This window comes from Notolabrus celidotus, chromosome 19 (assembly GCF_009762535.1).
Source record: "Notolabrus celidotus isolate fNotCel1 chromosome 19, fNotCel1.pri, whole genome shotgun sequence".
In the NCBI taxonomy this organism is placed as follows: Eukaryota; Metazoa; Chordata; class Actinopteri; order Labriformes; family Labridae; genus Notolabrus; species Notolabrus celidotus.
This window is the reverse complement of record NC_048290.1, coordinates 7,413,800-7,429,018: the sequence shown is the minus strand read 5'-3', so window position 1 is coordinate 7,429,018 and position 15,219 is coordinate 7,413,800. Positions and strand designations below refer to the sequence as shown.

The window sequence follows — 15,219 nt, the reverse complement described above, 5'->3', positions numbered from 1 at the left end:
GAAAACAACACTGCCATAACACTGAAAACAAAGACCAAACTGCAGCCTCACCTGCAACCCCAAGCTTTGGTCAAAGTTGTACGCACTGGGCCGTCCCTCCAATGTGGAAAACGCCACGCTTCCTCCAGTGAGCGGAGAGATATCGCTGAAGTCATCTGTGCATAAACCTGTCCTCTCATCGTCCCCTAGGCGCATGAAACCAGTGGCATCTTTCTGATAGGTCTTGGTGCAGGAGGCGCTGTAATACTGGTAAGGCAACCAGGGCCCGTCCTCCTGTGTGCGCTTGTAGATGGCGAAGCTCTCCGGCCGGCTTGTGTAGAATTTCAATCGTATGTAGCTGATGTCAAAAGCCTTCCCTGTGGAAAAAACGGATGTGATTAGTTCTCAGTGGAATCATAGGAATAGTGATAGTTTATTAGTGATAGAACTGGATCTATTAGAGTTGCACAGTTAGATCAGGGCTGCTTATGTAAGAGACAAATACTGTGGGTATGATAGTTTAAGGCCCAGGAGCTAAGGGAAAAAAACGCAGACGTAATTGCATTATAGAAAGTAGGAAAACAACAGGGGATAGGCTTAATTTCCCGTGCCTCCATGCCGGGTAAATGAATGTCATTCCTGCCGGAGAAGAAGAATACCTCGGATTACTTTCTCATTATCCGGATCATAATAGGCCCCACAAGAGAAACATAGGTCAAAGGGAAAGAGACAAAAAGACTTTTTCTTTTTTATTAACTGTAGGGCAGAATAGGCCAATGAGTGCAGGACACAGCAGGGGAAAAGTACCTGTATTATTGAATCACTGGTTCAAATTCTGGCTGATGCAACAATTGAGGTGTGACAGAAAAGATGTGATCGATAGAAACGTGATTGGGCAAATACTAATGAGTGTCATGGGGGGGCTGAGAATGGCATTGAATTAAACACATTGATTGACTGATATAACCAAGGAGAGGCTTTAGTGGTACATCAGCTATTCAGGGGCACGTCGATGGGTGAATAAGAGAGGTAAGACTTTGCATAAGTTTGAATTCCCCCTAAAGCAGCCATTCAGCTTCAATCTGTGCAAAAGCAAAAAGGGGTTTGAGAGCAAAATCTCTAGATGTGGAAGATCCAAAGAAAAAGAGGAGATATACCTGGATTCCATTAGGTGTTAAGGGATTTTGCAGATCCGACTAAGTTTCGCTGTAATTGGTGTTGCATTGTAACCCAAGAAATGTGTGTGAAGTCATTTCTGCAGGTGCATAATAAGCAGAGGGATAAGTCTCCCAGGTACATGTTTAATTAAATGAGAGGAAAGGTTAGAAAAAAAATGCATTTGTGTCTTTTTCTTTGCACATTGTATACTCAGGTGGCTTGATTTAAAGTGTGATACTTCCACACCATGCTTCATGTGCACAGAACTAAGAGGGGAAGTCGTTGATTTGCAGCCATGCTGTTATCCATATTTGCTTTTGTAGGAACGTTGACATATTCCCTAATCTCACAGCAAGCAGAGGAGCTTCTTTTTGATTGAGTGGTGTCATTTTCTTTCCCTGTTTACCCCTCTGTGGTCACTTCAAACAATAATCTTGTAGCCATATTAGTGGATCTTGCAGAGATATACTTCCTGGCTAGGAATTCACATCAAGCTTTACAGGGGATTAACTGGACAGACACAAACTGAAGTCGTATTGAGACACGAGTGTGAAGCAACACGCTGAAACTCTCCTAACAGGCTTCTTCATTGCACTCATGGGGATTTTTTTCTACATCATTAGATACTAAGTCTCAGCCGCTCAGCGTGCTCATAGAGGGATGCCATCCACTGCTACAGCCATAATGGCATCTGTTGCTTAACTCTGCCAAGTCTGAACGAGGCATCTCCGTCTCTCGTCTCTGCAGCAGTCTCTAATGGTATCGTCCCTTCAGGAGAACTACGATCATTTAGCTTTCATTTACTCCCTGCGTGAGGTGAGCTCAGCCCTGCTGGGACTGAGGCAAAAACATGAAACGAGGCAGAAGATGAAACATTTGTGGGATATCCCCCGTGATGAAATGCAGACTAATTACAAGCATTTATATGTTTTTGTGCATCATGTTTAATGAGTTGTGATTCATACTCTTTCACTGGTGCATACTTGTTCATTTAAGTTTATATGAGCACAACACAGGGCTTATTTAAGCTACTGGATGTTAATCCAAAAGGATAACATATAGAATATTTCTAAAAGAAATTGAATTCATTCAATTGAATATATTTAACAGTCTGGACGGCTCAGTTTGAAGCAGCAGGATGTCTCTGTTCAGCAAACCACATTTTCTTTTAGTAATGACATTTTATAAACACAATAAAAACGCATGGTGCGGCATCAGAGGGGTGAGTCAGAAATACTAGACATCAGAAAATCTAACCAAAGCTGGTCATTCTGCACAGAGCAGACACTCTAAAAATGAGGATTTGAACTACTCCAAAGTCTCTGTGGATAAAATGGAATTATGGTGTAAAAGTTGTCAGTTGAGCACTTCATAACAATGATAAAAATAAATAAAGCTGCCTGAATTAATGGGTTAACTAGGCTGTGATTACGGCTTAAAATCAACGTGTCATTTTTTGGGAGGAGGGGGTTTGAATTTGTCCCTCTCAACAGAGTTGTTTCTCCTGCTTTCCGTGACGGAAATAAAACAACAGCACTGCACCTTTCAATTGCTCATCTCACATTGAGAAACTCCCAGACAATTCAGTTGTCAAGTCAAAAACAATAAGCACTCTGTGTCAAACTGAATTAAAATAGTGGGCAACCACATCACAAAAGTCAGCAGAGCACTACTTTGGATTGTGAGACCTGTGGATGAATCCACATTGTGGAAGGTATTAGGTTTCACTGCATTCATTTGATTCCCAAATCAAGTCACTGGTAAGAATTGCTTTACATTGTTACATGGACTTAAAACCTGTTCTGAAATGCAAAATATTGGGCTTTTTAACATGTGATTCCAAATGAAAGTAAACTTGTACTTTATTCATCCCCTTTAGATTACATTATTTTTTGAGGATCATGCTACACACACACATAGTTTGATATACACACTAATGCACACACATGCTAAATACATGCACTAATGGAGAGATGCCAGAGTGAGGATCCTGCCATCAACCTGGCCCCCCAAGTAGTTAGGGGACTGGTGGCACCACCCGGGCAGTGCCCAGACGAACAAATCAGCACCTCTCTAGCCACCAGTCCAACTGCCAAACATACTGGGACTTGAACCGGTTACCCTGTGGTTCACAAGGCAAGTCCCTTTGGACTGAGCTTTGTAGGTCCCACGTTTTAATTTTCAGTTAAATGAAAATTAAACATTTGACAGGGCCAATGAAAAACCTTTGTAACTTCACATCTGCCCGGCTCCGCCCACAACTATGGTGTATGTGACTTTTGAGTAACACTGTAAATGAATTGCTTTCTAGCTGTAAAGACTGGAGGTCCATAAGTCATCCTTATAAACCTAACACAGCTGCTCTCGTCTGGACAGTCTCAGGCTGAGTCTAAACTAACTACAAGTACTGTAGACTCAATATTTACAATGTTTTTACTACAAGCTTGGATTCTTGGGATCAGCAAACACACATAGAAGTATATTTATCTTTTAGCTGTGCTGCATAGTAAAGTTGAAAAGTGAAGCAGGATAGAAAAATATCTTCCCAAGCACACCAATAATCTTGCTGCGAAAGCATCATTCCAACTGTGGCAGACTTTTATCATTGTTTTACATCCTAGACAGGATGTTGCTTTTCTTTGACGGCGCTGAATGAGAACCAGCTGCAGACATCAATGTGTGCTGCTGGTGTGCATGTGTGTGTGTTTCTCCAGTCTTTGTGGGAAAAACCTGACCCCAATTCCTTACCAGCAAACCGCCCGGCATTTTCTTTTTCTCCCCCCTTCTTCCTCATTATGTTTTGTTTACTCCCCTTGAAGCAGCCGGACTCCCCCCACATTTCTTTCTACTCGTCCACAGACCCGCTCTGTGACCTGGCTGCAATGTGTGTCCCTACATCCTACCGCTGTGTTTATCATCCCGGCATTTGCCTGTATTCCCTTCCGAGCGAGATTGTTTGGTTTGGAGAGGATAAGAAAACAGTAATGTTGAAGATGCCCCCCACCAGTAACCCAGATGGATCACAGAGCTTGCATACACAGACTTAAGTAATGCCACACATGCAACATTTAGGGGGAATTCAGTCATGTGAAATTGTGTGTAATGAAAACATAACAACCCCAGCTTGTTAGAATGCTGGAACAATCCAGAGGCATCAGATACTGAGAAACACATGTTTGAGAGATGTGCGAATAGGAGCAAAGGTCAACTCGGTGTGACCAACACAGACGAGTGGGTGTTGGGATTGTTTGAAGAATAACAAACCCTCTAGACAACATGCCTCTGTAGCAGCATTGGCACCTTCACTGAGAAAAAGGAACCAGGCTGAGAACAACAAAGTCTCAAAACACAGCCAGACATCTCCTTTTTATTGGAAATCAATACCCTTCATTTGATGGGGGCACTTCTTGTTTTCAGAGCACGTGATGGAACCGTTCCTCCACGGTCAAAGTGCTGACATTTTCACCCGCTGTCATCATTTTGTCCCTGTCTCTTGTTCCTTTGAAGCAGAGCTTTTTGATGGGTAGCGCCCACTCCCAACCTCCAGACGAGGAAGGCGGGGATCTGACCTGTCAAGAAAATTTCCAGTTTTGAACAGGACTGTCTCCACAGACTGATTTCTGGAAGTTCAATAAAACCCTCTTATATACACACAGGATAGAGTTGATGTGATTCAGACCTTAGTAAAGGGGGATGTAAATCAAAATCTTGACTATAACAATGGTTCAGATCACTATTATTGTAAGTGTTCTGATTCAATGCAACCATTGTCCCACTCTTATTTTTGGTCACTGCAGGCGGGGGCGTGTCCAGATTTTTTTGACCTGGGTGGTCCAACTGGGGCACTTACTTTTGCAGGGGTGGCATGGAATGTGTCTGCGCACACACAAATCTGTCATTTATTTTAACTTTTTCTATCTGCAGTAATTCTATGTACTCTGACTAACAATATTAAAATATCATATATTGAAGTTCAGAACACAACAGATTTATATGCAACAGACACAACATTTAAATATTCTTAGCATAATTCTAGGACTCGTTAAGAAGATGTTTGTCCAAAGGCACAGTTCTGATCTGATGCACCTGTCTTTTGTTTTTGATGTGTGAAGATATTTGTACAATTAAAGTACCAAATACAGAAATGTATTAGGCTGATCTGCAGGAAAAACCAAAAAACCAAAACAACAAATTCTAGCCTTTTGATTGCAACATGAGTCCTGCCTCTGAAAAGGCAAATAGCCAATCATAGTTAAGACATTTATGGAGACATTAGGGGTGCCCAATCAGATTTCAAGGGTGCCAAGCCATCCTTGGCCACCCATCTGGACACGCTATTGTTTTCTGCCCGACGGCCCTACTAAACCACTGGGTGTGTCTTGGATGTCAGACTCACTGGATTAGCATCTCAGTTAGCTCACATTGACCGGCAACCTCCGGTCTTCAGGAATGAACCCGATACCGGACTGCCAAAAACTACAGGAATCCATAGGCATTCAAAAACATCCATCTTTACAACAAAAATATACGCGTTCACAGCCTGGCACAAAAACAATTTTGGTCTGAATAGCTCATTTTTCTATCGGCACACACTGGACCAGTGATTTTTGTCATAACTCATTAGTTTTGAAGATATTAAAGTTACAAGTTTGGCATAATTAGGGGCACGGCTGACTTGACTGACATGTGGGCACACTGTAGCTGTTAGCTGTAGCTGTTAGCTGTGTCAACCGAAAGTCAGGTTGAGTCAGCATTTCCAATATTGCCACAGCCAACAACAGGCTTCAAAACTCATCTTCAGAACCTGATGGGTGACGTCATGGAGACTAAAACCATGTATGATACAGTCTGGGGTTCAGATGAATTTGCATTCAGCAGTTAAAGAGGTAGACCGATCCTATAGGAGAAGGTGGAGACCAAAATCAGAGATAAAAGTTAAGGTTTGAATATGTCTTTCGCTAAAGTTGTATTCTTACTTTAAAAGTCAGTTAATTGGTCAAAGAATTACATTCAATTGAGTTTCAGCCACCTTAAATTACATTATCTCCTCCTGGTTGTGACATTGGCTCTTGGTAGTTTTAGAGGGACCATGTGTAATTATAAATAACCATCCATGCATGCATTTTTATCCCCATGTATTCTACTGAGTTGGTGAGGTTGAGTCTTCCCCAGCACTAATTGGATGAAATCAGTCCCCTTTCTGTACTACGACTAAAAGTAACCCTCTACACTATTGACATCCATGTGCAGATTCCAGTTGTCAGTAAATTACTGATGTACAGATTTTACAGTTTCCAATGTTTATCAGCTGCCATGTATCTGCTTTGCCACCCCTACATACCAGCTCACTGTGCTCTTGAATGTGATTGTCATACTGTAAGCATACCATTGAGTTTCCTCTCTTGGTACAGCTGTTTTTTGAAAACAGCACTTTTTTTATTATTGTTTTTCAGGACTTCAGAACAGTTTGACATTTTGGGAAGTCCGCTTAGTCTGTCAAGCGGGTGCTCAGGGAGAAAGACTCAAAAAGCAGACAGTCGAGACAGACAGAAAATTCAATGATTTATTGACAAACGTGAAGACAGAAAAGTGTACAGACAACAGTAGAAAGTCCAAAGAGAAGCAACTGAGAATCCACAGGTAACCTGAGGGGAAGAGGAAAAAAAAGGTGCAGGGAGATGTGAAGAGATATAGACTTCAGGAAAAAAGTTAAATGTTGCAGAGGAAGAAGGCAAGAAAGCAAAGGCAGGGAAAATGTTGGCAAACTGACCAAGAATAATTAGAAATGGTTATATATGAAGAGGGAAAGAGGTGAACTGGTAGCTTTGGGAGTGGTTACTAGAACAGGCAGGACTGTTTGAGATAAAGGATAATGATTGCGTTGAAGAGGCATATGGATGTTGGAATATGGGGTAAGCTGAGCTGGGGACACATCCATTAATCCGTTAAACGTTAATTATCAGGTTTTTTTTAATATAAACCTTTCATTTGAATGTTAATTTGGAAAATAATTGGAAAATGATTACTACCACCTTTAACTACAGTGAAATTCAGTTACCTTTAATGTCTCATTTTCACGTTTCCTGACCTGCATTAACACAACTTTGTGGCAAGCAGATAGAATCTCCACTGAGGTGGGGAGCCTAGTGTTAATCAGGGAATTCTGGTCACTAGTTACATGTTTGTGAGAAAGAAGGAAGATCCAAACGCTGCTCTTACATGGTAAAAGGGGTCAGTGGAAGGGTTATATATGTGTGATATTAACTCTCGCAGAGCTCAAAGCTATACCTCTTATGTTGTGTGCAAGTTCTTTTTTTGAGCAAAACAATCTCACCCTGCATTATTGTAACACTAAAATGAATCACTGTTGAGAAATTTCTGTCATTGAAAGTGTAAAAATAAGCTGTTTTAGTAGCATGCAGGTAATCAACTTGACTGACACTCACCCCCCGCCAGTAGTTTTACACATTACAAGAAAATATATTGAAGAAATCCACCTAGCTGATGGGCTTGTATGCTTTTATAGGTCATAAAGAAACCACAGTTTTAACTTTAGGCTGGTAAAAACTTCTCACAGGAGCTTTAAGAAGACCATATTTTTCAAACTATGGAACTATTCGGCGAAGATCAAACGCTAGGGCAAATGTTTGCTGTTAAGGTCAGTTCTGCTGACTTGTTAGCAAACTGCCTCTGGCGCAGTGCAGGATAGTCGCTTCTGACCACTTTTTTATCTGGTAATAAATTCAATATTTGAGCATGCTGCTTGTCATTTGCAGAGCCAAAGGAGAGCAAAACCAAAGAGAAGATTCATTAAATAGTACAAGCAATGCTGTTTTCAAGCTCTGTGTTGAATTCAATATATCAAATTGACTTTTTTGAGGAAAATACAAATTTCTTTATTATTTGTTTTGTATCACTGTGTGTCAATAATGCCGGAGAACTCAGAGCAACATTTTATGTTGTCTTTCTTCCTTGTATTGCTGAGGCCCTTTGTAACTGGCAGACTTACACACAGAAAGAAACAACAACAAGATGGAGAAATTGTTTTGACTGAGATTACCAAAATTGTAACTCTAAGCCAAACCAACCTTCCTCTAGCTTAATCTGAGTTTTAACCAAAAGTTAAATACAATATGTCCCCATAAGGAAGAAGAGTCCCCAAAATGTGACCGTGCATCAAATATGTGTCCCCACAAGGTTGGTAAAATGTGACGCACACACACACACACACAGTCAAGTAAATAAATGGAAGCCGGAAAGGTAATTTCATAGAGAGATTTGTATTAACGCTTTGTAACATTAATCGCCGCAGTTTAATTCAGTTACAGTGACAAATGTGGTCTCTTACTCATTTCAGCAGTTTTCCACGGCATGTTAATGGGATAATGATGCTAATGGCTCAAGCTGGTCTCATAAAATTTTGTGCAATGAGGAATGTCTTCAAATGCAAATATGTACACAGTGTACAAAGAGTGTGTCCAATGCATTTTGTCAAAGGAAAGGAGAGTGTGAAAAAGCAATCCTAAAAACTTGTATCACGACCGCAGACATCATAAAGCACGGTGAAAGTGGTTCACAGTTGTATATTTGCTTTGTACTGTGGTAACCCAGTGTCTTCAAAGGCCAGCACAAATCAAGTGAACCAGGAATGATACCCTAACCCCAAATATATCTTACCTGAATTTATATAACAAAGCTTTCTCCTGGCCTAACATTTACTTATTCTATCCATGTGATATAACTGTGAAGAAGTTAATCATGTGCTAAAAAAAAAGGGGTCAAAATCAAACTGCCCAATCAGAATCTACAAATTTATGCAATTGGTGTCAAGGACAAGAGAGTCTGTAAGAGCTTGTCTCACTTAATACAATGCCTTAAAATACTGCCAATAAAACTCAAGTTATTTTAATCTGCCCCAAATGATTTAAACCCTTAATTTACTCATCACAGCACTGTGCTTTAATTAAAATAACCACAGAACAGACACCACGTTTCCCCATTGATACAATAATTGCACATGTCTGAGAATTTATGTGCCATGAAATATCAGCTTTATCAGTTTTCCTTACAGACAAGCAGCTTTGTTGTTCACATATTTCACTTTAATCATTACCAGCTTTGAGTTATTTCAAAGAAGTTGCAAAATCTTGCTTTGTAAAATTAATACCATCTCCAGAGTTAACAAAGCCTCTGACATAAAAACATTACCACATGTATTTTCACTAGACTTGAGTGCTGTAACTCATCTTTCTGGCATAAATCTGGTTCAGTTTTTCCCTATTTAGCTTCTTTAGAATCCTACAGTCTAGTGTCTAACTGATTTTGACACTGAGTACTTCACATCAGTGTAGAATTACCTTTTACTTAGTTTTGATATTTCAGCTGTCACTTTTAAGGACTGCTGACTCAATAATCTCCAGCCTTAGATTTACAGGTGGGACCCCTCTGGCTGTTTGACACTTAGGCTTAAATCTGATGCTTTCTGTGTCTTTTGTTATCAAGGTCTGTCTGCTCGGAAACGACCTGCCTGAGGAGAAAAGAGTGGCAGAACCAGTGACTTCTTTTAAATCACTTCTTAAAAACCCATTTTATAGACTTCCTTTTTTTTATGTGTTGTTGTATTTTTATGGCATTTTATTACTTTTATTTTTCCTGTTTTTATGGGTATTTATTTATAATTCATTTTACCAGGCTTTACTGCGAGGCATTCTGTCTGGTATACATCTTCATGAATATCCTGCTTTTACTTTGTCTTCCAAAACACTTGGTCATCTCTGTGCCATATCACTACATTAAAGATCCCATGTAATGAAAAACATGCTTTTCCTCATCATACATATATTCTTAAGACAACCATGAGACTGTGGAAGGGAAAAAGCCTCTGTATTGTTTCTGTATACCACCTACTTGGGAAACGTAGCTTCTAAACGGCCTTTTGAGTTGGTTCTTGTGGTGATGTAATGACAGGAGTGATTTACACATGCATGCATGCAAAGACACTCCCACTTCCCACTTCCTCCTACACTATTGTGGTTTTGCTTGGATGTTGTAGAGTCAAGATGTCAAAAGGTTACATCCGACTCTCTGTTCTTGATTGCAAAAACCACAACAGATGTCTACAATCTGTCCCATCAGCAGAGTGAGTGGAGAAACAGTGGTTGCTTTATTTCTAACATTGACATGCCTTTTAGTTGTGCCAACCACTTCACCCCAGACTACTTCAACAACAAAGGTCAGTCCAAAGCTGGGTTTGCTTTTTGACACTGAACCCCTAGAAAATCATTACCAACAACAATATACCTTCGATTGATAAATGTCGCCACTCTGTAATGAAATTTTGTTCGTTATGTTAAACATCTGGCTTGGTACTGGCTCCCCATGTTTGTTTTGGAGTTTTTCCACCTCTGCATCTGTCTGATCCAGTCAGCACCCTCCCCATCAGACAACTTACCGTTAGCCAATCAGCTCAGTGCCTCATTATCACAGCTTCCCTGCCCACTGCAATCCTTGCATTGATAATAGGTCAGACCCTGAAGGGGGTGCAGATCCTCAACAGAGGCTGAATTTGTGATGAGTTTTGCAACCGAATTCAAAACATTCCTTGTAAACAGTTAAAACTAACATTGTAAAGAAGATTCAAACATTATTAATTTACATTTACACTCTAAGTTTATGAAGCATAGGCTGGGGAGCACATTTCAAAAAGTCTGGATGCTACATTTTGCTTGAATACAATACTGAGGGGTATCACTCCACAGGTTTTAGCAAAACTTACATTTTATCAAGGGTGGGGCTCATTTGTATAATTTCAAGTCACAGTAAACCTGCTGACCAAGTCTCTGGCGATGCAAAAATGACTCTGGCTGGGGGTTAATGGAAGTTGTCACCCTGCAAAGTAGGTGTATCTTTTAATTCCAAATGCTTTTCATGTAAATGCAGAGCTACCTTCCACTGGCCCTCCTTACCTTATCAGTCTCATTTCAGCAAAATGTAAGACTTTTTATCAGCTGCTTACCTCTCTGAAAATATATGGCTTAGCTTTCACTTGAAGTACATTGTACAATATCTTAAAACCTGAGGATTCTGAAATAAGAACACAGCATCGACCCGGCAGCCAAGGATCAATGCTGAATTTGAGCTGTGCTATAATTGAGATGTGCTTTAATGCTAGAAATCTGGATTTCAAGCTGAAACGGTTACATAAAGGTCTATATGTGCTCATGGTCTGGCCAAATTCTTCTTCAATATGTTAATTTGATGGTTGTGTGTGGTTGCTCTGAGCTGTCACCGGTCTAAAAAAGCCTCATCACCTTGGCTTGAGACTGATTTGTGACAGATAGATTCAGGTGGTAGCATCCCCGGCTCTCCATGGCAGTATGTGGGCTGAATGAAAGGGAACGTGGGCCAACTCTGGGCCATCACTCAGTTGCTATCTATGCGTGTCAGATGCAACTGTGTATCCTCCTCATCCACTTTAAATCCAACCAAATTCTCAGACAGGCCCTTGTGGCTATGAGCTCATAAACACTCCCAAGTCTAAGCTATGTCTGGGCCAGGGGGTTCTTTATGAAGACAGCTCAGAGCCTCCGCTGAATAATACAAATCGTTTGGTGTTAAATACATCTGTTTTGTATTAAAGACAGCCTCATCCTTTTGCAAAACTCTATATTAAGCATGTCACTCATGGGAGAAAAGATCAAGATTCATGACACTTAAACTCAAGAGTTATGCCAAAACTTTAAATGTTGCAACATTGCATTAAAGACCTCTTGAACAAGGACTTTAAATTGCTAAAAAAAAAGTAGATATCTTCAAAGTTTTGGAGGAAATAAGAAGTTCTTAACATTTCTCTGGAAGCATGGACAATCATCTTGAAGTTTACTTTCTCTGAACATAACAGAAACACATGTGACTATCAGGCCTCGCATTATGTTTAAGTTGTATGAGCATTAAAAAAGGGAGCAGAGGCCATGTTATCCAAAAATAGTGTTTCAGTTCAAAAAATGTTTCAAATCAGGAATAAGAATCTTTTTCCAGAGTGTTTCTGACTTAGAATCATCTGCATTTCATCCATTGCAGAAGTTCATATTCTCCTGACGCACCACATTCAGGGACAACATGAAAAAGTTCTTAGAATTAATAACACCTGATCTCATACACGACACTGGCATTTATCTATAATTGAACCCCGAGCACACACATACCTGACCTAGATGACTCATTCTGGCCTTATATATCTCTGCAAGTTGAGGAAAAGTGAAACCAAACTGAACCAAAAATGAAGTGCTGAGCTCTTACCCAGGTTGAGGGTGAGTTTGACAGAATTTGGATGCTGGATTCCATAAAACATGGACTGGCTCTGCCACCACGTGGACTCCTCGTTCCTGTGGAAGTCTGTCAGGAGGCTGGCGTTGTGGTTCCGGTCCGGGTCTGATGCGTCACAGTGGTGGCACGAGCGTGTTGAACCTGTCTGCATGCAGTAGTCCTCAGGTGGGGTACCACACACGTTTGATGCCACAACGGTACGGTTGAAGGCGATGTTCTCAAACTTGGGCATGCACCGGCTTGGAGCGCCTTCGTCGTCGTAGCAGGAGTCCATTGCGGCCTGAACGAAGAGGTGATTGTGGTGCAGATGGAGAGAAAGAAGAAGTGCCAGGAAGACAGAGCTCACAGCAACCATCACATCCATGTCAACTCTAAGTTTCAATCACATTTACACTTCACAAACACACTTTCACACTCATCTACTTGGCCAAAGCATGAAGACCCTGACTTGAAAGAAGTAATCCAGCCCAAAGTAGTAAGTCCAGCCAGAGAGCTTTGTTAGTTTTCTCTCTCTTTTCAGCCTCTGTTGAGCCTTCAACAAATGTTTTCCCTCTGTGGCGTGGAATGAAGTTTGTGCAGGAACTCCTCTCATCAGGGGCAGCATGAAACATTCAGAGGAGGGCCGGGGGAGGGGGCTGGAGAGTAGAAGAGTTCATGAAAACTTCCCCACCCTCTGGCCAGCAGGAGCAGTGCACCTCCATTAGCTCCAGATGTAAAGCAGGTGGGTAACAGGACCTCATTTGACTGGTGGAAAACACTTTCTTTACCATTTTGCAATATGCAGCAGGGAGGTTGTTCCATCTCCAGTGCACTGAGATAGTCAGTACCTAAGCACCTGCATTCGCCACTTACAGGAATGCACAATATCATCGATATGGTGATAAATGCACTTGGCAGCGGGCCCCACAGCAGGATGTTCTGGTAAATGCTGACTCCAGTGATTCACAGTGGAAGTCTAGAGGTGCTAAAACTGTCTGGAATATTTCAGCAGGAACGGGTCATCTCCATAAAAGGATGTCGCTCGAGGGAGTTATGCAACCTAAAGGGACGATTCATCTGTAAATATATGAATACAGCGTAATGACTGCATTGCTTTTACTGCAAGATCTGTTCATGTACCAGTTTTACATACATCTGTAATTCATACTGAAGGCTTAGGGTCTATGCCTATGTACAATCCTTTAGTGTTTGAAGTGACACTCAACTTCAAGTCACCTCAGATGTAAAAATAAACAGTCCTTTACCATGACTTCTGAAAAACCTTCATACAGTCCCAAGCACTGCCTCTCTATAGCAAAACATGATGCTAGGGACGCTGGTATGAAAGTCATCTTTGATTCTGTCAGGAATTTATGAAAATGGTTGGAAAAAAATATTCCATCAGCAACTCAGTTGAATATTTTGCTACATGCATGGGCAATTTCCTCCAATTTCAAACTTGAGTTGGGTTAGTTAAAACCTCTGATGATGTTTTATTGATAATTTTCCAGTTTGCAATTCATATAAATGTAGGAAATATGACAATGTGTTGTCAATCCCCTGCTTTCTGCCTGACTAAACATTACACAATGTATCGCAAAGAACTGAAAGGACAAAGCATTTATCGCAGTACATCCAAATACTTGACAATTCATTTTATTTCCCAGCTTTACTACTTGTCACCAAGCTGTATTAAGAAAGGTACTTTATTGATCCCCAGGGGGGAAATTCTATTTTTTCACTCATGCTATTTTTGGACATGCTACACATACAGTTTTTTTTGGTATATACATACAAATGCACACACACATGCAGTGAACATGCTTAGGGAGAGATGTCAGAGTGAGGAAACTGCTGTCAACCAGCACACCCAGAGCAGTGGGGGGTTCGGTGCCTTGCTCAGGGGCACCTCAGCAGTGCCCAGGCAAGTGAACCAGCACCTCTCCAGCCACCAGTCCACTTGCCAAGCTTCGTCCATGCTGAGACTCAAACCGGCGACCCTTCGGTTCCTATGGAGCCAGGTCCCTATGGACTGACCTACTGCCGCCCCCCATTAAATACTTCATTCCGATTGGTCGATAACCACTTAACAGTGATTAATTTTGCACAAGGAGTGCAATACTAGACACAAGCAAATCACATGCCTAATATCAAATCAAGTGTTCTGGCACATTGTCCTCCTGCTTGTTGACACTGTGGCAAAATCACAGGTTCCTGTTAGCATCATTGGTAGAACCGTCCACTCTGGGGTTCTACTTTACAAAACTACCTGTTCACCATGCATTATCCCTAACATATACCCTGGGATTACAAACTATGAGAGCATTCATCAGCCTTCTAGCTAACATTACTTTTTGAATAGTGTTACTCCAGGCATAAGAAAGATATCGATTAATAGCTTATTGTATTATCAAGTAGCTAACAGAAACATTGAGCTAGCCGATTAAGAACTGGCAAAATGGTATCTTCTGTGACTACACTGCCCACTTCAAAATATAGCCTGTTTTCTCTTGGATTTTTACCGTACATTATCACTTTAGATTAGGGGAAATCGGGCGGTAGATAAAGAAATAGGTTGTCAGCATCCCTTAATTTATAGAACTTGCAACCTTGAACACAACACCAAACTGTTTAAGCAGCATTGAAGTTTTCCCTTGTTTAACGTAATATTTGTGTGTTCTATGACACCATAGGAGGGCTTAAATATGTGTCTCATGGTGATATTGTTTTGCTAATAAAAACATAACCTATGAATTGTGCATTACTCAAGGGTTATTA

At 40.9% G+C, this 15,219-nt stretch overlaps 1 protein-coding gene across 15 annotated transcripts in view; it reads right to left on the bottom strand.

Moving 5' to 3' along the window:
* lamc3 (laminin, gamma 3) overlaps nt 1-15,219 on the bottom strand; it is a 219,942-nt gene that overhangs the window by 137,914 nt on the left and 66,809 nt on the right. For 9 of the 15 annotated variants that reach the window (XM_034709416.1, XM_034709410.1, XM_034709414.1 and 6 more), the window contains 2 exons: nt 12,436-13,501; nt 52-356 (listed from right to left, as the gene is read on the bottom strand). In XM_034709416.1, coding sequence (XP_034565307.1) covers nt 52-356; nt 12,436-12,826 — 696 coding nt within the window. In that variant the 5' untranslated portion in view covers nt 12,827-13,501. Of the gene's footprint in view, nt 1-51; nt 357-12,435; nt 13,519-15,219 lie in introns of all 15 variants that reach the window. The other 6 variants (XM_034709411.1, XM_034709412.1, XM_034709422.1 and 3 more) reach the window with 3 other exon arrangements.